Raw genomic sequence first — 23437 nt, 5'->3', positions numbered from 1 at the left:
GTGAACAAATTTGATGTGAGAATGGCCCAAAGAGATAGAGCTGGATAGTATGGATATTTGGGGTGCGAGACACTATCGAGACTATCGAAACGTAAATGTTGATGCAAGCGTTCACACTAGCTGCCGCTAATCACTAACCTTATCACTGTGAAGGGCAGTCCATGTAGTGACAAGCCGCGAAGAAACCAATAAATGGCGCTGTCCATATATTAAGTTATCATTTGTTGTCAAGTTAAGTTTTATAAACTTATAAATACTTTATAGAAGCTATGCAACTATAAGTCAATCGTTATTACTTTTTAAAAATGATATAATTTTAAATTTTTCATAAATAATATTTTCTTGTGTGTACGAAACATTTCTACAGTGTAAACAGACATTTCTTGGCATTGGTGTGCAGTCGAGTTGGCAGGGCCAAACGTGTAGTTTAGTATTTGTGTCAGTATATTTTTCGTGCCGAAGGGCATATTCAAGCGCCCGCAGTGCGGTCACATTGTCGCTATTTCTTCAGCAATTCGCGGGATCTGTAATTTTTATTGGCGAATACTTGGATTTGCGTGATTTTACATTGATTATATTGGTACTTTTAACGACAATCAACTGATTTTACTGCCATTGCTTCGAAAGCAATACCCGTAATCGAGGATCAAGTAAGTTTAAACTCTACTTTTACAGTTAGATGCCGATGGAGGCACACACGCACACTCACGCAGCCAAAACAGCGACACGCGAATTGCGAATTTCGTTTTGAACCGTAGTTTATTTGTGTTGCCGTTGGTTTTGGCTATGTTGTTTGTGCTAAACATTAATTAATTGTCGCAATTTCTGTTTCGCTATAAATATGCGAAACGTGCCGTGGTTATTTGCGCTAACTAAATGGCTCATTGCGCTATGCCGGTGTTGGTGTCGGCGTACGTGTATGTGTGTTAGTGTTTGTTGGCGCGGGCGAATGGCGGGCTATTACACACACTCGCACATATTTTTTGCAAAGCGTTTATGCGACATTCTTTTTGATCGCGTTTTCTTGAATAAGAACAATTACAAAAGGTTATTACATATTTTTTAATGTAGAGTTTTAAAGGGTATTACTTCTAAAAATAATAGGTCAACAAAGGAACTGTAGGTCGAAGCAAATTCTAGCAACAACAGTTCTATCTAAATATTTTTGAATCCAAGAATGAAACCATGGATAGTATGATTAATAAACATTTTGTTTTCAATTGGAATTATGTATCTTATTATACTTCTCTCAGAAATATTTCTAAGAATACTCTTCAAAATAAAACTGCGAGTTACAGGATTTTTTCGCGACTTCTGTCTACGCATAAACACGTAAAAGCGCGAAACAGACACAACGCACACACAGGTGAATGAACCTTTTTACGTTGTTTTGTAATCGCAATTTGTTGCTGGGTCGCCGAAGCAATGTGTGAATTTTGTAATTGTTTTGAGCGCGCGAAAACAAAACACACACTTGGTGTTTTTCCTCTGCATTTTCCTTTTACCAGCTGTGTTTTTCTTATCTTCGCTAATGATCCTCGTTCTCCCTTTCGCGATGTCTCTGTTTTTTTTTTTCAAGCAAAAGCTCGCGAAAGTGTCGCGTTTTCACGCCAATTTTTTTTGCGAGTTCATTTGCATGTTTGCTTAATTTGTTTCCACAGCAGCTCTGCAAATGTTAATGAACCTTTCCGTCTGACAGAAATTCGCAATACAATTTTTACAGAATTGAATGCTAAATGGAATTTCATAAATGTGTGTCCATCGGTTATTTATAGAACATATTGGTTTTTACATAAAAGCCGTTTCAATTTTAAAAAGGTATCACCTGGAAAAATTTTATTATTAAAAATAATAACCCATTTAAGATTAAATACATACCGCAGCCATATAAAAACACATTTTTTGTAAACTTTTTAAAAGAAATTATCTTCTTGTTGTTCTTGTTTTGTTTGTTTTTAAGGCAAAGCGTTTGCATAAAAATACATTTTTATACTTTAGCATTTTGTTTGGTTTGTGGTGGCTTCTATACAAGTACAATTCGTTTTGTAAACCATTTGTTCTAAAGCACTAAATGATCTCATTACATACAGCTCTAGAAGTACTTGTAAAGTTCGACAATTCATTATGCTGATGTCATGACAAGCCCTAAAATTCTACTAAACCAACTGGATGGAGGACAATGTTTTGGGAAAACTAAGCTACAGCTTTTGCATCTCATGATTTTATCCTCTCCAAGCAATTTGGTTTTTGAATATCTGTCCATTTCTCCAGTTAGTTTGTCTAATTTTAAGCAACTGTCTCAACCAATTAACTATTTTTTGGGCTGGATTAACGCTATGCAAGCGAACTGTTACTAGAAAGCACTTTAAAGCCAAAGCCACCGGGGGAATTTAGATTCCCATTTTGCTCGTTTCGTGTATATAAATGTCTCACATTTTAGCTAGGATTTGTGGGGTGTTTAGAGTCGTGTAGAATTAGAGTCAAATCGAATGTATACAAAAAGGTCTACTTGTAAAGAGATGGTGTAAATTGAATTTACAATTGTGTTAAGTTAAGTTAAGATAAGTTCACCGTACAATAAGAATAAGTATAAGATTAAGTTGTATAAGTTGTGTGTGTATATATAAAGAACAAGGCAATTGAGTTTTTTAGTTTGGTACATTTCCAACATAGTTAACTAAAAAGTGGTTCACATAGGAATAAGAGGATTTACTTCCAAGGGCCTTTAACTAAATAACTTAGTATTTCAAGCATAAGTATAGCAAAAATCTTTAAAAAGACGACATCAGCCTCCAAAATCAAAAACCTTTTACAAATGTTACATGTTTAATGCCCTCGGAAGTCTATCCCAAATAAGTTGAGTAAGGTCGAAAATCCGGTTAGTTAGAAAGTGAGGTCGGGGCAGGGCGTTGCCTACAGGATGTATTTGCCCTTGCCCCGGTGCTCCGCTTGCCGCGTCGACGAGACCGCCGCCAGGAGGAAACTGGAGCTGCCGCCACTACTGGTGCCGCTGTGGGTGTGGGTGCTCCCGTAGCTGCCGTAGCTCTCACAGCTGCCCAGACTTCCGTAGCTGGCTCCGTAGACGCCGAGCGGCAAGGCGTTTAGCTAAATCATGAGCGCCGAGAAGGGGTTGTAGCGCATGATCTTGGACAGCAGGATCCACAGCACCGAGGTAATGGCGCACAGCACCACCCCGCCCCAGCCCAAGTCCAGGCTCCACGAGGTGAGGAAGATGCGCGCCCCCAGAAGCGGCTTGGCCATGATGGCTACGCCTCCTGGTCGCGCCACTATCCCGTCCACGGTGCCATCGTAGTCGCTGTCCAGCATAGGACGTCCCTGCTGTCGCTTGAAGTGGATGATCATCAGCGTGAAGAGGGCAAATAGAGCTGTTGGGATATAAGTCTTGGTTAGAAGATTGTTTTAAAAGGGTATTCAACATTTTAAAACTCACCCGCCAGTAAATACATCACCCCTGTGATCAGGATGGCGCTGATTTGGCGCTGGCAGACACCAAAGGCTCCCACCAGAGCAGCACTGCCCAAGATAATGAGGCAGACCAATGAGCAGGATATGGAGAGATTTTGCATTCCTAAGGGAAAGCACAGATTATCATTCCACCAAAAGAATTTTTAAGATAATAGATTATCCAAAAGGCTTATGACAAAGGACTATTTTACAGGGTTGTGTAGGATGAGGAGAGGATGGCAAGCGAAAGCGTTTGCTAAATGATCAGTGAAAATGGAAAATCGTTTCTAAAAATGTTCATCGAATTTGGTACAAGACCTAGAAATGCATCCTTACAGCCAGCTTAAAGTGGCTTTTCCTCTGTGGCTTAGCCTATGCAGGTACAAACTTAATCGCATTTTCTATGGCCGCCCGTAAATTCATTGTGGCCCAGCTCAGTTCTCCAATTTCCGCTCACAATCTGGGCAACTGTAAAACCAATTACCCAATGGAACCACAGCAATTAAATCGCATGTGTGGGTGCATGGGTTTGGTTCCACAGGAACACCATAAAAAGTACAGCAAAATGCCAAAGTGGCAATTGCGATTTTTAGAACGCAGGCAGGAGAGGATGGGGCATGACCCATATTGAAAAGCCCCCATTGAAACCCGATCCCCCCGCCTTGGGTTTACTGCCATGAGCAAGCGACTCTCGACACGGACATGTTTCATCTTCGGGGAGCAGGAGACCTACCGACCAGTATTGACAATATAGAAAACCGGAGGCAAGCTCGGTTAGCTGCTGTGGTAATTACTTTATATAGTCGGTACAAGGACTCTTCGTGTCCCTGCTCCTGGGGATTTTTTGGCGCCTGGCTTCTGCTATTGTTCTTTTTATCTGATATGCTCCGGGGACTTGCGGGCACCCACATCTTTGAGCTGCTGCAAATGGGATTTGCGGTAATGACTTGTGAAATGTGCGACAGCTTGGAGCTAAAATTTTAAGCCAAGTGAAATGAATCGAGGTGAGTCAGGTGGCGCCGGGGGATGCTTAAAGCTTGTGCTGGTGCGTAAAAATAGAATTTACAAGAATTTTTAAAAAAATTATGAATATTCGTGGTCTTCTACATACATCGAAAGTGACGTCTAGGGCTCAACCTACGAGGGAGATTGGGGTGTGGAATGATAGGATGATAGTAAGGTACATTAAATTAGAATAATTAGGAGAGTGAAGACCAAATAAAAGAAAGCTTGTAACCACTACTAAGTCAAAAAAAGTGACTAGACTAGAACCTAAAACTGGTTTGATTGTTTAACCGCTTAACTAACTCTTCATTGTTTACTTTTCCCCTCTTCCATAGTTATTTCTATAACCGCTTAAAATGTCTGCTGAAGCCGAAGCAATCGTCACAACAGCCGCTGCCGATATGTCATCTCCGAGCAAGACAGTTGCCGTGGAGCCCGTGGCTGCTGATACAACGCCGGACACCGTTCCGGCGGTTTCCACCGAGGGAACCGGAAAGAGCGAACAGGAACGTGCTGAGAAAATACTGAAAGGCAAGGAGTTGTTCAGCCAGGGATCGCGAAACTTCCTGGTGAAGAGCTACGATGAGGCGGCCGACGAGCTGAGCCAGGTGTGTCAGCTGTACGAGGAAGTCTACGGAGAGCTGGCCGATGAGCTGGGACAGCCCTTGTTGCTGTGAGTATGACGAGTCTCTTTCTCTATAAATTTCTATGTTTTTATATGAAATCCCCGAACTCATATTGCCCTATCCGTTTCATCAATTTCAGCTATGCTAAGGCTCTGATTGCCATGGCCCTGGATGAAAACAAAGTGATCGACGTGCCTGATGAGGCTGCCGATGATGATGACGATGACATGGACGACGATGAAGAAGAAGGTCCAGAGGATGGTGAGGTTAAGCAGGAGGTCAAGAAGGAGGAGAAAAAAGAGAGCAAGGAGGATGCCAATGGAGCGAGCAGCACAAACGGCAAAGAGCTGGAGACCATTAAGGAGGGATCCGATGAGGCCGACTCTACCGGGGAAGCCGAGCAGGCTCAGGCCGATGAAAATAAGTCCAAGAAGGCTCCCACTGGCGTGGATGAGGTTAGCAGCAGCAATGGTGGTGGAGCAACTGCCGTCAACGATGACGAGAGACCGAGCACATCGAATGGTGAAGTCACAGCTAGTTGCTCAAACGGAGCAGGAGCCACGGGTGAGGAGGAGCCAGAAGAGGAGGAGGGAGTAAGCGGAAGTCTGCAGTTGGCCTGGGAGATCCTGGAGGCGGCTGCTCAGATCTTCACGCGCCAGGGTCTCAGTGGACTCCCATACTTAGCCGAGGTTCAGACAGAGCTGGCCAACATTGAGTTTGAAAACGGCATACTCGAGGCAGCACGCGAGGATTATGGTGAGTCGCCTAAATCAATTTGCTAATCGATAGCATTACAAATATACTTATATTACAGAGAAAGCCTTGAAAATCCATGCCGATTTGCCCACAAAGAACCGACGGGCTTTGGCCGAGTTGCACTACAAGATCGGGCTGACCTATCTGATGCAGCAACTAAACAAGGAGGGGGCCACAGCCCTTCGACAATCAAGCACATTAATCGAGGAGGAAATCGCAGAGATCAAGGGCAAAGACGAGCCTAACGAACGGGACAGGAACAATATGCTGGATCTGGAGGAGACTAAGCAGGAGATTTTGGCCAAGATTCAGGAAATTGAAGAGATGCAGGCACAGGTAACTAAGTTTGTTTATTTTGCGAGCATCTGATACTAGTTCTGTTCTATTTTCAGACCATTGCTGAGGTGCGAGCTGCCCTGGATAGCTATATCAAGCCAATGAGCAGTGGCGATGCTGCTGCAGCCTCCTCCTCGTCTTCGTCGTCAGCCAATGGGGCCGCCAGCTCCTCCTCGTCGTCCTCCAAAGTAGCATCGGCCTCGGCCTCTTCGTCGGCCATCAGCAGCAGTTCCGCCAAGCCCACTGACATCACACACTTGATCAAGCGCAAGAAGCCCGAGGAGCCCAGCTCGGAGGCCGAGGCCCTATGCTCGCCGGCCAAGCGGGCCGCTGTCTAGGGGGACATTCCAGTTGCCCAGTGGCACACCCATTCACAACCATGCCCACAACACACACCACACACATCAGCTACTTAATCCCACTCACATGCATTCAACACCATTCAACTGTCCTATTCCTCGATCCTATTTATGCTATTTGTTTGCTGTTTTCTACCAAAATTCTCTGTAAGTCTGTAAGTTTACAATCACAATTAGTGCTAAGTGCGAACATAAAATAATGTTTTGTATTAAACAAAAAAATCGAAGAAGGAAGGCAAAAAGTGTAAACAATAAATACGGGATATTTCCCCAAGAAAGTTATATCGGTGGTGGATCTGGAGTGGGATTCACATTCGGACTGCCCCAGGATACGTACTCAGATGCGGCTGCAGAGTGACCTGACCTGACTCACTGTGCTGCCAGTCGTTGCGCTGCTCCTCACCGCGTGCATTCTCCATGGAGCCGGCCAGGTAGTTGACACATGGCGGAGCACCGCGAGGGAACTTGGGGTTGCGCCGAAGTTCCTGCAGCTGCTGAATTGGCAGATCGATGCACAGCGTCCAGATGCCGCCGTGCATGGGCACCAGGAACACGGAGTCGCGCCGGAAGCGATGATCGGCTGCGGGAGGAAAAGTGGAACAGTGAGTCTTCTTGCATAATCAATGTATTAATCGATGTTTTTTTTGCATTACCCCTCTTGTCCGGCTTGAGCATGGCCACCTGGTCGTCGAGCAGCCACTCCAGGTGCAATCCCGACCGATTCGTGTAGCGATCGAGGCTGTTGCGGTCCCACGTGACATGCTCCCAGTGGTCTGTCATAATGGCGGCGCACAGCATGGCCGTGGCACTGGTGGTCATCAGCAGGGTGACGAACAGGAAGAGCACCGGTGGTGGGCCCATACAGCAGCTGGAGCAGCAGGCGCTGCCGGCTCCCCCTCCGCCCATGCCCATGCCCAGTCCCTCCATCTGGGAGCCCAGGGAGGTGGGTGATCCGCTACCGCTGCCCCGACGCTGAATGACCTTGGCGCAGCTGTTTTGGCGCAACAGGATGCTGTTGCTCCGCCTCAAACTCTCGACGGCTGCCGCCGCTGCTGCTGTGGTGGTTGGATTATCGAAATGCAGGGATCCCCCGACCACCGAGGAGGGGTGCTCATAAATGCTGTTGTGCCGGCTGGGTGCAAAGTAGTAGCACGTGGTCTGGCGGTTCTCGGCGGAACTGGAGGCTACCGGCTCTCCGCCGGGCAGCTCCTCATTGCTGCTGGAGTAGACGATGGACTGCTTGAACTGATTGGAGTAGCAGTTCTGCTTAAAGCTCTGCTGTTGCTGCTGTTGTTGCACGTACAAAGCCTCGTAGTCGCAGTGGTGAGGATTGCGGTAGATGACCGGCCAGGAGCGAGTGGTCTTGGAGTTGTGACTGTAGCGATGAGTAGAAGTGGTTGGCGCCACGGAACCGGGCTCTTCCACCAGCGGAGTGAGCTCGTTGGGCGGTTCCGCCGGCTCGGGCAACTTGCTGTGCTGCTCCTGCGCCGAATGCTCCAGATCCGAATCCTCCTGCTGAACGGTGGTGGCCAGCTGGCGCTGGAGCACGTTCTTGGCCGCTGTACCGCTGCCGCTGGCCAAGCTAAAATCCTCCTCCTCGACCAGAGTGGCCCCGCCTGGGGTGGAGAAAAGGCTGTTAGACGTCGGCGGCGACGGTTGCGAGCGACTGCGGAGCAGGGCAAAGTGCTTTGGCTGGATGGCGCCGGATGCAGTCGTCGGCGACGTGATGCTCACTTCGGGCACGCAGCGGGCCGTCACCTTGTATCGGCTGCCGCTGCCAACGGCGACGCCGACGGGAACGCCCACGCCGACGCCGACGTTGCCCTTGGAGCGCATCAGTCATAAGTCGCTCGCGTCCCGCTTCTTGATCTTGTTCAGGCTCATGTGGTTCGTGGTGGTGGCGATGGTGGATTGTTGGATGTTTGCGGTTACGGATGGATGTTGTATATTGCTCTGGTTGCTGATGTTGCAGATGTTGCTGATGTTGCTGTTGATGTTGCTGTTGTGTTCTTGGGTATTTTTTGTGTGCGACGCCTAAGAGTCTACGTTGCAAAATGTTACTTTGCTTGGGTGCCTCGACAAAAATTGTAAATATTACATAAATGTTGTACGTTTTGTTAAGTTTATAATCTACTAGCAGCGGTTGTTATTGTTGTTCTTGTTGCTGTAACTCTGTTCTTGTTTATTGTTGTTTGTTGTTGCTTGCTGTTGTTGATGTTGTAGATGTTGTTTTATCTGTTTGAACTGTAGTTGTTGCTGTTGCATCGGCAACTCTTGTTTAGTTTATTTGCATACCAATTTACATTTATGTTTGTCTTGTTTTGATTTTGACTTTTGATTTTTGTTGCTTTTCTTTTGTTCATTTACTACGTTTTTTTTGCTTAGCTTGAAGCTATAAAAGAAAAGAAAGTAGAAGAAAACAAATGTACAACATGAGTTTGAAGGAGAATCGATAGAGAGTCGAGAACAAAGACGGGACAGAAAGGATTTTTCTACAGAAAAGTGCAGGTGATCTCAAACAGATTAGTCTAAAGTGCAAGAGCAACTAGGGTGCAATTTGTATCTAATTATATAATATAGTGTGGTACATGGATTTTGTAGAACTTAAAAATGTATGTGGATTTCAATCTGTTTATTTCACAATACTTTATATTTATTCACTTTTTCAAAGCACTAGTATAAAGACACTAAAGAAAGGCAGAACAAATTGAAATTATAATTTAATTTAATTTTCATACTACAATTGTTTTGCAGTTCTGGGGAATATAAACCCAAATTGCATTTAAAATTCCTAATAGACATGACACCCCGCAGCGGGCTTAATCTAATCTAACTTCATAGTTGGCCACTCCTGGTGGCAAATATTCAGCCGAATTTGAATTCGGAGCCGTATGAAATGGCCAAGGATTCAATTGTGTGCGGTGCGACCTGAATCCGGCCACAGGACTGGCGAACGGAAGAACAGTACGGCGGAAGAGTACGGTGGGCTGGCAGAATGGCTGTTGCATATTACATGAGGCGGCCGGGGCGCCCAGCGGATATCCGGTGGCCCGACTTCTGGCTAGCCCACCCACATTCCGCATCCGCCCCGTGGCAAATTCAATTTGCTCCCTGCGCCTTGGCCACTTACCAAAGTGCAGCAGGTGTAAGGTTAGATAGGGGTTAGCACCGCCACTCATATGCGGATGTTTATGCGGCCCGAGGTTAAACCGCACTTTCACCCAGTTTCCCAGCTTCACAGCTGGCCACATCTGGTTTGGCCTCCCCGGTGGTACTCTTTTGTGGTCACCTTCTCGGATTGTCTTTGCTTTGCGGCCGACGGGAATTTTAATTTTGATTCAACATTTTCATTTGCTTTGGGCCGGGGAATTAGGACAATTTAGGCCAAGTTTGGTCAGTGGAAATTGCTGTCTGAATTTAATTAAATTTAGTTAAACAAGGCCGTTAAAGCAATTATTTGCACACACATTTGTAGCTTTAAAGTGATTTCTGGCTGCACACTGATAAGCATTTAATATTTAATGCCTGACTAGCATGCTTTTTTAATGAGAAAGCTAATACAAAATTTAATAACAACGTTCTTTAGGAATGCAATTAATCTTGCATAAAAAAAAGTTCCTATTTTTATTTCAGAAAAAATATCCTAAAATAATAGAGATAAGCTGGCTGTTTTTATTGGGTGAGATGTGTATTTATTTCGAAAGTTAAATAATTCCTGTCGGGGGAACGTAAATATTCTGTAAAACTGAATATTTTCAAGAAGTCAAAAATCGTTTGCAGGTTGTCCACCTGAGCCCAGATCACCTGGCCGGATTTTAGTCGCTAGGCACGTGCTCCTGCTGTCATTTCGTTCCACTTCACATTTGCACAAGTTTGTTTAATTTTTAATGCAAACGAAATGAGAGACAGGCTGGCAGACGATACTGTTGTTAGCATAATTGATCGGCAGGCACACACGTGGCTCCCGATGTCGGTTTGGTCAGTGGGTCAGAGCCGCAGCCGGGGCATCTGGAATTAATTAACACGCATGATGACCCCGGTGAGCAGGAAGGCCAGGAATCAGAATCAACTTGGCGGGTGCAGGCACAGGAATAATTTGATTACACCACGAGTTGCCCACTTGACAGTCGGTTCAGCACTTCCTTTCACAGTCTACTGTATGGAAAGTTTGCACATGGAAAAAAGAGGGTGGTATCTGTCTATCTGTAGCTAAACCGAAAGATGGGATGTATCAATTTTAAAAAGATTTATCTGTTCTATGATAATATTTTATTTATTTATTATTTTTTTATTTAACAAATTAAGCTTATCATACAATGTTAAACTTAATACTAAATTTCCGAGCACTGGCTGCGGAGGCCTTCGACTCTGACTGTAACTAATCTGCTGTGTTTAAATCTGTACTTGCGGTTTATTTATGATAATATTAATTTATATATACTGAAGAAATAGATTCAAAATTGGTTTTTATCTGAACCCTTTTCCTTATAAAAAATATTTTATATTTTTTTTAAGTACCGACTCGCTTGAATTTTCTCCCTGTGCAGTGTCCCCAATGCCGCACACTTACGCAATACAATTGGCAGCCAGCACGTTCCACTTGCACACATGCAACGTCGTGTGTACGTGAGTGCTTTACAAAAGTTGGCGAAAAGTGCAGCGGCCAAATGCGAATACTTGAAGCGAGCGAAAGGATGCTTGGCATATGTATGTGTGTGTTGGGAGTTCGCCACAAAAGCGGGATATAGTTTCCATACTCGCTATATAGTTGCGGGCAAACTGAGGCACTGTTTACACTTCTAACGACTAAAGGACGAAGAAGAAGTCTTCGCCAAGAAGAGCTGGAAAACTTGGCAAATGTTTGCCCACTGTCGAAAGTTTTCCATAAAACGGGTATTGGCTTTAAAGTTCGCTGTGCATTATATGCACACAGCCAAGTTAAGCTCAATTGGCGGAGAAAGGCAACAAAGAGAGTGATGAGTCTATCAAGACTTTACTAAAATATTTTAGGTATATCTATTTAATAGGATAAGTTTACCAATTGTTGTATTCTTTGATATTCATTAACTAAACGCACATTTCATTTAACAAAACTTTTGGTATACATTACTTATAAGGTATAAGTATTATCGAAACCCAAACTCTTTAAATTATTTTTTCTATGCAAGATCCTAAATAATACATTAACTAAACACACATTTCATTTACCAAAAAGTTTGGTATACATTATTTATAAATATTTCCGAAACACAAACTCTTAAATGGGACTTTTTCTATTGGAAAACTTTAACTTGACCGGCCGTAAATGTTCTCACCGTAACTGAAACTTTAACAACGCTTTCCCGAGCAACAATTGGTATGGGACTGGAAACGTCTTTATTTTTTATGCAGGCAATTAAAAGCAGCACTCGATTGTGGGCACACAACGTACCTACCATATGTGGCAGCTTAAAGTCGGAATTGTTATTGTAGTTACCCGGGCAACGTTTTGCGGTCGCCTTGGCAATCAACTGCGGCGGAGGAGGGGGCGCAACAGCTGGAGGAACGGAGTGCTCCGCCCGAAAGGGGTCACCGTAAATCAACCGTCCGAGCAGACAGTGGCTCCTGGCCAGGAGCTGCTCCTTCAGGGCTCCTTCAGTAGCTCCATTGTACAAATGACGCAATGCAAATGAAAAATAATGCGCGAACATTTGCTGCTCGAGCGAGGAAAGGACCAAGGATATGGTCAGAAAAGAGATGCCAATTTCCTCGAAGAGCTTTCGTTTTCAGAATAATGTCTTTTAGTTATAAGAATCTTAAATAGATGTCAAATATATTATAATAATCCATCTAGTGGTGTCCATTTTGTGGTTGAAAAAGTCTTAACATAAGGTTATTCAGTATGAATGTTTTGAATATCGTGTTATTAAACATCTTTAAGATTTTATACTGTTTTTTTCCATCCCATATATTGTATTCAATTATCTAGTGATATCGATTTCATGGTTTATAAAGCCTTTAATAAATGTAAGTTAATAAATATATATATTTGATATCTTGTTATATAATATCTTTGAGATTTTATACTGTTTATTTATTGTATGTTATACAATGTATAATGTGGCTCACATATACTCTAAAAGTATAATAAACCTTAAGGCATTTCGTGTTTTTAAGTTTTCTTTGTAATTTATTACATAGTCTGGAATTTCACAATAATAGATATCCGCAATAAACTTCAGGCATCTGATGAAGAGCCTGGAGAGCCAACCGCGTGTAAGAAATCGTTGCCTGCTTTTTCGGGCGTCGAGTGAAAAAGTTTTTGTTTATTTCCCTTGCAGGCGGCTCCTTGCACTTTCGCCACTGCTCACGCAGTGGATCCGGATCCGGATGCAGGGAGGTCTCCAGAAGTTTCTTGGCTTCTGGCAACGACTGAACTGCAGGCAACTTATTTATTCAGTATTTTTGGCCGAGCAGCAGAAGCACGTTCTTTTGCCCAAAAGTTGCTCCAACTAATTAAAACTAATCTTATGCAATTTCTTGCTAATTATGCACATAAATCAGACCATGGGTATGTGCGAATCTGTTTTTGCGGGGGCAAACAAGGCGAAAATTGCCGAAAAAGCGTTAAATTGAATAGGAGCCAAGGGGGATTTTCCCCCGGGGAAAAGTTTGTCTGATTAAAACTTACGGGCTTGAAATGATTGTCTGATGAAACAATTGTTGCAGATTATAAATCTGTGGAAAGAGAAACAATGTATCTATGTATCTTTAAGGAAAATTGAATTTCAATTAATTTCAGGGGTCAGTCTGTCCCTAGAATTTTCAATTAAACCCGTTTTAATAATGAAAATCCCCATCACAATTCATTACACTTAAGGCCAAAAGCATTTATATAATAACAGGGACAAACTACCACTTAGATATCTTTGTTCCTGGCATTGTCATTAATTCATTCCTTGCCGCACAGACATATACTGTATACCATATATAGTATATAGTCAGGGCCATTACCAGTTGGTGTGCGTTTCGCCGACATGGGTTCGTGTGCGAGGGGCTCAAATGACACAGAAAACCAACTCTTCCGCTAAATTAATGGTTTGTCAGCCTGGAGAAAAACTAGATAAAGGCAGTTCATTTTGTGAAATGCCAACATGCAGCAAAGAACGCAAGTGCGGACACACATGCCTCATATTAATATGAAATTTCATGCATGACCCCATATAAACAGTGTTGGGATCTGCAAAAGGTCGGCATTTAATTTATTCAAGTGGTTGCCGAGGTTACAAAGTGCGGGAGCACTATGAAAATCCCCCACTAATTGCAGGCTGCATTATTGCGATATATACGTATATGCATTTGTCAGTGGCCGAGATTAGTTTTGGCAATTCCCAACTCACAGTGGCCCAGTTTTTCTGGCCGAGATTTGGCCAATTGCCCGTGGCTCTTTAGCTCCACTTTCACTGGCATTGTGAGCGGCGGCCAACGCGGCGTATACGCGATTCAGATGGTAAGTGCATTCAAGGACACAGCCTGCCGGCAATCTGACACTTATCCTCCCATTTTCCCCCCCGGTTATTTATAACTTTCGGGGCGCCTGCTAGATTACATTTTCCCGGCGATTTTTCACTGCCTGTCTGGGGTGCCAGCAACCTCAAGGCCAAAGTCGTAAAGTTTGCCAAACTTTGCTTAACGAGAACATTTTTATGAGCGGCGAAAATGCATAAATTGAATTCATATTGCTTGCTCCACCGGAAGTCGTACTGTTTATCCTCCTCTCTCTGGAGGGGTTTTCCCAACCTAAGCTGATAAGAAGGAACTGAAGAACCGGCGACAATTCCAAGCTCATTACAGTTCAAGGCAACTCGGGGCAGGTCAAGGTATGAACCCCCATTCGATGGTGAACTTTTCTGCTTTCCCTTAACTTTTGCTCAACTCCGGGAAATAGTTTTGTCAATACGGGCATGGGGGTATGACAAAAAATAGAAAAAAGAAAGAGCTGGTGCCTGCGATGATGTCAAAGGCTTCTGCTATTCGGGTCAATCTAAAAAATTTATGGGGCAATCGTCAAGACATGCCAAGACTGCCTGGCAGCGGCATCATCGTGTCAGCACCCACACTCATCTATAAAAAACTTGGCAGGAGTGGGCGTGGCTGTGAGCCGCCCTCGGGGGCGTGTCCTCCGAGCTGTTGTTGCTAGCACCTATTCGCCAGTGTTGCCAGCGACCTGTTTCAAAGGGAAAAAGTACGAAATCTTTTTAAAAGAAAGATCGATACCCATACTTCCATATAAAACTAGTTTTATCCAAGTACTCCAAGGTGTTCCCTAAAATTCTATGGTAGCATTTATTCTTTATATCATGCTTTAATCATCTTTCTGTCTTTCTGCAAATAAATAAATCTCCTGAGAAGCTAAGCAATAGCAGAAATCTCAAATGGATTTAAAACTTTCTAACTAAGAGGATATAAAACTGACAGAACATGTCTTTAAACTGACATATCTAAGTACTTTCCGCCCATATTTGGCAGTCTGGACAGTCTGGATTAGCTGATGGCCAACTGGTTTGCACAGCAAGTTTCCGGTCGAGTTTTCGTTCAAGGCCAAGCCGCTCGAAAATGTCAAATTGAATATAAATATTTCAGCCAGCAAATGATGCAGCAGAAATTTTGTTTTCCCTGCTTGGGTTTTTCCCCATTTTCATCGTCAGAAAATCGATGGCGGCAAGCAATTTCGCAGTTGACTTAGGACCTTAATCCCATGAAATATGAATTGTCCTGCGACAACGCCCATGGCAACACTCTGGCCGACACGCCCACTCCTTGAAAGTACTTACTCCTAAGTATGTGGTTAGCCACTTAGCATTTTAAGTTACCCTTCCTTAAGGACCTTCCTATCTCACCAACTGCCATTCGACGTTTGGTGTTTATAAAAATTTATTACGGGATTTGTACAATCAAATGAATTTGTTAATTCCCTCTATCACAAAAAGTAAACTTAAACAAAAAGCGACATATCAAGTCCAGCGTATAAAATTGCGCATACGCCATGTTGCCCGCTTAATCCTAATTTCCTGTGATTTGATTTACTTGACTCTCCATTTTTCCCATCGCAACTGGCTTTGAATATGAAAATGCGGGTGTACGTGTCCGATATGAATATAAATGGCTTACCATGTTTATTGAACGAGTGTAAAGGCATTAATATTCATATTTTTCCCCTCGCAACAAAAGAGAAAGTGTCGTTTTGCCCTATATGTGTGTATCCATTGCATATACATTTACTACGTAGTGCGTACTTCATTTCATATTCTAAATTCTATCTCCTTACAGCAGATTTAACAATTTGCCATCCTAACCCATTCGCAGATTTATTTATGAGATAACCATTTAATCCGGTTTATAGTTGTGAGTTTATCTTTTGTTTTTGTGAAATGTGACGGTATCTTTTTTCAGGAAATTTCAAGCCTTTTGACTTCGGTCAAGGCAAAGATTTTTCAGGTCAAATTGTTTTGGCAGCAGTTGCTTTAAGTAAAGAAAAAATTCTTTGTAGTACCCAAATATCGATCTATCCGCAAGCTGCAATTTCCTTTCTAACTTTCGCATGTCCGTTGGCCGTAAAACAAATCAAAGTTGCAATTGAAATTTTCCCGCTGGCCGTCGAGACAACAATTAAATGGCTCCATGGGCCGAATATATTTGCATAATTTGCCCAACTTGTTGAGGTGCCAGTCATAACTCGGAGTCATGTCCTGACAGCTCACCCTGACATTTGCGTGCACTCGAGTGCATTTCCAAAATTGCGAAATTCCCAAACGAAATGGAACGGGTCCGAAAGATGGGTTGTCCCGATGCGTGTATCATTCAACTGTTTGAATTATATTTTTGTAGGTTTTACTTTTCCGTTTCATTTCATCGTTTTGCACCAAATCAAGTGGAAACATCAGCGAAACGTTTGCATGTCCCAGGGGCCTGTACAAACATATATGTATATATCACATATATCCTCTATAAGGACTGTTCGTGCCAGTGTGCGTGAGCACTGCATTGACGTCAAGCTTTAATTATTTAATAGCCAGGAGTTGTGGTTTGCCAGGCAGAACAAATCGATGGAACTGTCCATATGAAAGAACTTAATTGAACTCACAGGAGAGGGTTTCTCTGATTTTTTTTGCAGAGAAAGCTCGGTTTTTGCAGCTATTAACCCATTTTTACTGGATAATGACTACTTTTTCCATGTAAATATGGATTTTCGAAGCCGTAGTTATTATCAAAGAGACCCAGTTTTATATTACGCGGTACTTCTAATAAAACCTCTAGGAAATTGGAACGAACGTATATGTATACTATCCATTCTATAGACATGGACACCATAGATTTTTAAATTGTTTAATGTGGAATGGAACAGTTCTTTACAAATTTTATTTGACAGAATTAAAAAGGTTTACTTTTATTTATGCAATAACCTTTCAGAAATAAGTCAAAGTTAGTCAATGGAAAGTTGTATGAATATTTTAAACTTGGCTACAGCGATGCCTTGTTAATGAATTGTGTCATCGCCCGCATCCTTGCTCATTATAAATATCCATTAACCTCTGTTGGAAACAATTTAATTTTAAATAGCACACCATTTGCAGCAATTAGCTCATTCCGCACGAAAGCCAAACGAAATTTAATTAAATATTTAAGCCATTGGCGTGGCAAAGGTGCTTATTTGCCCCGTCAACGGGGCGTATACGCGCTGACCATATATGCATGTATATATATTTGTTATTTGCTCTGGCTGCATTATTCAATACGTTCGAGACGGATTCGGATACGGATAAGGCGGGAGAAATGGTGTGAAGAGCCTGAAATACAAACTCGAGACAATCAATTCTCAATCAATTTCCAAAGCACTTGTAGCATTTAAGATAACCAACTGGCCGACTGTAAGAGTGGTTGTTTGTTTGTTTGCTCGTCGCCAAGTGGCTGTGAGTGTCTGTGTGTTTGTGTTTACGAGTCGAAAGTCAAATCAGGCCATTTATCAAGTCCTGCGAGTCCTGGGAGCCCTTGGCCAGCCAATATTGCCACGCAGGTCAGGAACTGTTTGAGCTCATTTTTCAAGCCGGCTGGCGAACGGAAAGTTTCCCTCTGGTATCCACCAAAAAGTCCAATGTATATATATACCATATTGAATTTCAGTCACTTGTTTTTGCCAATTTTCCAAATGCGCATTTCAATTGAACGCCGCCCGAAAGTTTCTTTTCAGCCAAAATAACAAAAAAAACATTTACACAAAAAATACAAAAGGAAAATTCCAGTTCAATGTTTGTGGGAAAGAGCCGGAAAAGTTTTCTCTGGGTATAAAATTTCAAGAAAATTCAGCTAAATAAGCTTTGCAATAACAACGTCAGTTAGTAATGAGCTGAGTCTGGCAAAAATGTGGTTAGCTGGTTCTTGAACTTGACGTTTTTTGAAGAAACTATAGTGCTTAAATTATATTTTTAGAATATTTAGTAATAACATACTTTGAAATCATTAAAAACAGCTAAAGAAAGTTGAAATATAAGCGTAAGGAGACTTTTTTATTCTTAAGAACTGACAAAAGTATTCCAAACTTTGACCTCGAGGAATGTCTTTGGGAGATTTGGCCTTCATCAAGCCACACCCCCGCCGTAGAATGGCCATAATTTGATTCAGCAAATTGATATTCGTATATATGTACCCCCCCCCCCCCCCCCCACACATATAAATTAACGTCTTTATCTTTGGCTGTTCTTCGCTTTCTGCTTCTCCCCGGAATTATTAATGCCACTTTGCTCACTTTGCATAATGAAAAGTTCAACATTGTTATTATCATCAGCGAGTGCTCTCAAATTAGGGCTTAAAATGTCGCATGTCTTGCCAAATTTTTAATACGTATACATTCTAAGAACGTGTAGAAAAAGTTGCCTTAAAAAAGCCAGAAAGAATGAAGGGAGCATTTTGTTGACTTGGCCATGGCCTAAACCCAAACCACCCACCACCACCCATCCAAGAAGCCCCGCTGACAGCAATTACAGGCCATGTTTTTGGTTCTTTGTTACTATGTTACTGTGTTTTCATGTCATATAACAACGTTGTGCAATAAATCAAAAGTTGCCAACATGAAATGATTGTTTATGCTGCCTATAGTTAGGATACCATAACTACACCATACATACACTTAGCCACGTTTAAACAGGGTGATTTGTGGCTAATTTATTTATAGCGCGACTCGCACATAAAGCAAAAGCCAACACTTTGCCAAACAAACTCAACTTATGACAATGAACAATAAACGCCAGCGGCAATGGGAAACACACTATAACTATAAAATATTGTGACGTGCCACTCGACTGTGTGAAATGGAGCACAAGGCCGGCGAGTCAAACAATGGCTGACAAAGGAGGCCGAGACCGTCGGCAAATAGTGCCAGTCCACAGTTCTCCATATTCTTGGTCTGGTCCTAGGTCCCAGGTCCTTCGGACATGGCGCCACAATGCAGGTCTCACACTCCCCCAGACATGCAGCATTGCCGATGGCTATATGCGAGTATCCATGTAAAGATTCCCTGTTTTTTCCCCAGAGGTTTTCCCATCTTCACGACCCACACACAATGCAGAAAGTGAGAGCTGCACAGAGGAAAAATGCTGGAAAAACTCAGGAAGTCCCAAAAAGGGTCCTAATTCTAAAACAAAACTGTTGAATTTTAGAAACCTGGATAAACTTGTATTGTCATTTTGTACATTATCCCCTTAAAATATACATTAACCCCATCCTAAAAAGATTAAGATTACTTAGTATAGATAAAGTAAAGATTAACACTTAAGTGCTCTGGGGCTTTTCTGTATTTAGGTGTTTTAGATAGGGGAAGTTTTAACACCTCATAGCTTTGATTGGTTTCTGACTTTATTGTTTCGAGAAAGTACATTTTGGGAATTTTTAAAAGTTTATTCTTTTAAAACGCATTTAGCATAAAATGTTAAATGTGATAAGAACCTGCAGTCCTCTGCCGTGAAAAGCGATTTGTGCAAAGTTCATGGCTTACTTCTCTTTCAATCGTTTTTCCATCACCAATAAATATTCCTGCATACCAAAAAACGACCAAAAATTCAACACCTTTTTTCGAATGGAAGTAGTTGGTAAAATATGATGATTGAACTTTTTTTAGTTGAGATAGGTTCCATCAAAAGTTTTTAGGGCTTACTTTTTACAAGGTTTTTGTCTGTGTGACGCATATGGGAAATTCTTGGCTCGATGTCTAAGGTGGTTGCCCAGCTGGCTGCCTGGTTGCATTCAATCCATACCTTCCACATGCCCCGATGAAAAAAGACAAGCCCGGAGAAGAGAAACTCCCCTGACATGTTGGTCACATGTCAAACGCTTCGATTTTTTTCCACCTTTTGATAGGAAAACTTTCAGCCAGAAGTAAGAGGAGGAGTAGGAGGAGCTGGATGAGGAGGCAGGTGGCGATGTGACATCCCTGCCAGATTGACATTGCTTGTTCCCCCGATAGATAGAAGTGATGGTGGGTTGGGGAAATTGCATTGTTGTCCTTGCACCTGCTCGGAAATTCCCTGCCCCCGCAGTCGTTGAATTGTTCAATGTGAAAATGTTGAGATTACCAATCAGAGTTATCACTATTCGAGGAACATATCTGTGACACGGGTTTAGCTTCCGGCAATCGAATAGCAACGCTTATTGGATATTTCTCTCAGGATTGTTATGCATGGGTAAATATTGTGCGACCTGAAAAGCTAACATATGAATATGCTTATATCACTCTGTGTGCGCATTTCCTCGAATGCAGCTCATGTGTCATCTGAGGTCGGAGTCCGTCGCAAACCTATGCAAATTAACACGCTTGTCAGCGCTTGCACTCCGCTCTATGGGATACTCTTCAAAGAACTGACTGCATCACTAATTAAGTCGGAACAGGGTTATAGGTAGCTTACGCTTTGATAACTTTTGCCGGTGTTTCCTTATAACACATATTTCTTTGTATAAAATGGGTCATCACCTTATTTTATGTCCTTTAAATGTGGATAATCTTGTTTTGATAGCTTCACACCCCTTGTTTATAGTCTATATATAAAACCTTTATGTTATAAAGCTGTCCGTTCAAAACTCAGAATCAATGCACTGTTACATTTACTATTATAAGACTGGTATAAATTTAATACTTTGTAATTTGGGAAAAGGCAATGCCATATTTTCTGACATAAGTATTGAGAGATGTTTTACGACTAAGTTATAAAAATATACATATGTTCTTTATATGTAAAGATTATATGGGAAGCTCTTTAAGTATTAAGAGGTTTATTACGCTTAAGTTATAAAGATCATATGTGAAGCTTTTTAAGTATGGAGAGTTCCTTCAAGACTAAATTGTAAAGATTATATCTGAAGGTCTTCAGTTTTGTTATAAGGGGTTTAAACTCACTTTGCCGCACTTCGCAGGCTATTTACAAGTTTTATGAAATTTTTCCATTACGCTTTCAGGGCATTGGCCACATCGGTGTGACCCACTCCGCTGTTTTCCGTGTTCTATTAAGAGCTTGTCGCTCGGCTGGTGGAAAATGCATGCATTTGACGCGTTTGCTTAGCTGATTGCGGTCCTTGTGCCCCGTGGCGTGGAAAGGAGCAGGATTGGATGGGGTATACCATATTCATATCTCTTGGCCACACGCATAGCGGCCAAGTCCGAGGGACAGGAGACAAAGCACAGACGACATGGCACAACAAAAAGCGATTTATATTTTCATATTAAACGACGTATGAGTAATCCCTGGCCCGAGGAGCAGGGGCAGAAGGACATGCAGGACATGGAAATGCCATCGCCATGGCTCCTGCTACGACACCCCATACCCAGCAATATTATCTAATTTATTTATAGAGTCCTCTAGAGCCGAGAGCTAATGTCGCTTCCATCGCAGATTGCAGATTGACAGGAAGCGGAAAAGGCCAAATCGAAATCGAGATGTCGGGGATATCGGGGTAAGTGCTGGCGGAAATTGTTTAAATATTCATGCTTATAAATAGGTGAAGGAAATTACAGTCCTACACACGCAGCATTCGATTTGAAAAGCATACGGCACATAAGCTTAAGTTCTAAGAAAGATTATTCAAACGTAAGACCTGCAAGGCCATAAAACATTCCGCAATTAAAATCATATATATACGCAAATTAAAAAAAATATGTACACCTTTCCCAGAGTCCTTATGGTATATTATATAAAATAATATTTTATTTACGTTTCATTTTAGTGTCTTTATACTTTTAAAGTTTCCAAAAATATTTAGGAACTTTCAAGGCAAATTACCATTTGTATTACGAAGCGAAATAAATATTAAACATTAATTTAGTTCAATGCCAAATCAAATATTTCAATTGAATTTCAACTGATGCTTATTTGGAAAGCCTCTAAAACAGAAGTACATGCATTTGAATTCAGCATTCCTCAATTAAGCTGGAGTGTGGAAAATTGTATTTGAGTGGTGGGCATGAAGTGGGTTTGGATTTGAAAGGATGTGTAAGGATATGCACGAAAGTATGGCTTCGGTTTTGATAAGTAGGCGGCACACAGACAATGCAGGGCACTTGGTTAGGCGAAAGTGTGTGGCATTTAAAATTAATTGGGTACTCATGAGGGAATGCGGAATGGATGTGGGAGGACACTTACGTAAAACGGCACAAGGACCTTGCAACGCCACCTGCAGCTAATTAGCACAGGTGGACAAAAGCAATGCACGATGTTTGGACAGTCGATGATTCAGGATTCAGGACTCAGGACTCAGGATTCTGATTCAGATTCTGATTGGCATGCATTCTGGCTCACAGACACCGATGCAAACACAAACACAGGAACACAGGCACAGACACAGGCGCAAACACGAATACAGGCGACATAATGGTGTGCGTGTTTGTGTGCGGACTCAAGCACACAAGCACAAATGGCGGTTCGCGTAGACAAACATGACGTAAACCCAAAAAAGTATGCTACAAACTTGGTTCGCCTTTCGCTTACGATTTGAACTCTTATTTTTACCGTTCATTGAGGTTCGTTTTTTTTTTTGGTATCTCTTAAGTAGATTTTTACTTTTTTTTGATTATAATTTCGCTGGCAATCTGATTTCTGGTTTCAATTCTGCAAAGGAAACATCAAAGGACATACATTTTAATTGGCATCAAACGTTTTGTGGGAGGGCGTAAGCGCCGTCGGCATGTCACTCCGACTGGCTGGCGACACCAAGGCCATTAGGCCAAGTCAACTAACAACACTAACAAAATGTGTGTCACATGGAAAAACACTAGATTAAATAAAAGGAAATAGAACCCAGATGTACTCCAATCAAATATTCAACTTCACTGGGTTACACAACACTGCTTCTGCCTTCGGAATTGGCTAAAATCAAGCGAGAACAGCACTAACACTTTCTAGCATTGGCTATATTATCAAGGCATTTGTTGTTGGTACCACTTTAAGAGCTCCTCACTAGCCCAGTGTCCTTTTCGGATCCGAACTCGCGACTATAACACTCGAAAGCCGAGGACGGACTGAAGGAACTCCGCCAAAGGACTCGCTGCACGGGCCCCCCTTCGGTTTTTACTCGGCCTTTCGAGTGACTTTCATTTGGCACTCGGGTTTTTGAGTGGTTTTCGGCATTACCATGACTGCCTTTATGGCTGAATTGTTGCTTTGCCTTCCTGTCGTTTGCCGCTTGCATTTTATTCGCGCTTATTTTTTATCCTTTTTCGGATTTTCAGTTTTTGTGCGACGTGATTCATTTCCGGTTTCGTACGGAAAGGACTTAAGGTGAGTCGGATGCCACAAAAAATCACTGAACTGCCCACAGACAACGTTTTATTTATGGAGACTAGGTTACAAATTATTAAATTTGTACGTTACC

At 42.3% G+C, this 23437-nt stretch overlaps 2 protein-coding genes across 2 annotated transcripts; one reads left to right on the top strand and one right to left on the bottom strand.

The window, feature by feature from the left end:
• The first annotated feature begins 478 nt into the window (after positions 1 to 478).
• On the top strand, positions 479 to 6829 carry Nasp (Nuclear autoantigenic sperm protein). The gene is made up of 5 exons (XM_036817068.3): positions 479 to 650; positions 4806 to 5143; positions 5236 to 5852; positions 5911 to 6188; positions 6245 to 6829. The coding sequence occupies exons 2-5, from the start codon at positions 4827 to 4829 to the stop codon at positions 6524 to 6526; spliced, it is 1494 nt and encodes a 497-aa protein (XP_036672963.3). The 5' UTR covers positions 479 to 650; positions 4806 to 4826; the 3' UTR covers positions 6527 to 6829.
• LOC108018553 (uncharacterized) lies at positions 2640 to 23063 on the bottom strand. Its single transcript, XM_070995908.1, has 5 exons — positions 22555 to 23063; positions 7201 to 8939; positions 6885 to 7127; positions 3452 to 3589; positions 2640 to 3386 (listed from the first exon to the last, which is right to left on the bottom strand). Exons 2-5 carry the CDS (start codon positions 8381 to 8383, stop codon positions 3106 to 3108), a joined length of 1845 nt encoding a protein of 614 aa, XP_070852009.1. The 5' UTR covers positions 8384 to 8939; positions 22555 to 23063; the 3' UTR covers positions 2640 to 3105.
• Between the last annotated feature and the right edge of the window lie 374 nt (positions 23064 to 23437).

Source organism: Drosophila suzukii, chromosome 3 (genome assembly GCF_043229965.1).
Source record: "Drosophila suzukii chromosome 3, CBGP_Dsuzu_IsoJpt1.0, whole genome shotgun sequence".
In the NCBI taxonomy this organism is placed as follows: Eukaryota; Metazoa; Arthropoda; class Insecta; order Diptera; family Drosophilidae; genus Drosophila; species Drosophila suzukii.
Note: the sequence above shows the minus strand (reverse complement) of the source record. Positions and strands in the feature narration are given on the sequence as shown.

Bases quoted from the DNA above. Each gene is read 5' to 3' on its own strand.
- Nasp (XM_036817068.3), top strand. From the start codon at position 4,827: ATGTCTGCTGAAGCCGAAGCAATCGTCACAACAGCCGCTGCCGATATG. The intron at 5,144-5,235 runs GTGAGTATGACG...CATCAATTTCAG, and splicing joins CTGGGACAGCCCTTGTTGCT to CTATGCTAAGGCTCTGATTG. The intron at 5,853-5,910 runs GTGAGTCGCCTA...CTTATATTACAG, and splicing joins GGCAGCACGCGAGGATTATG to AGAAAGCCTTGAAAATCCAT.
- LOC108018553 (XM_070995908.1), bottom strand. From the start codon at position 8,383: ATGCGCTCCAAGGGCAACGTCGGCGTCGGCGTGGGCGTTCCCGTCGGC. The intron at 3,590-6,884 runs GTACGTATCCTG...GCTTTCCCTTAG, and splicing joins CACTCTGCAGCCGCATCTGA to GAATGCAAAATCTCTCCATA. The intron at 3,387-3,451 runs GTGAGTTTTAAA...ATATCCCAACAG, and splicing joins GGTGATGTATTTACTGGCGG to CTCTATTTGCCCTCTTCACG.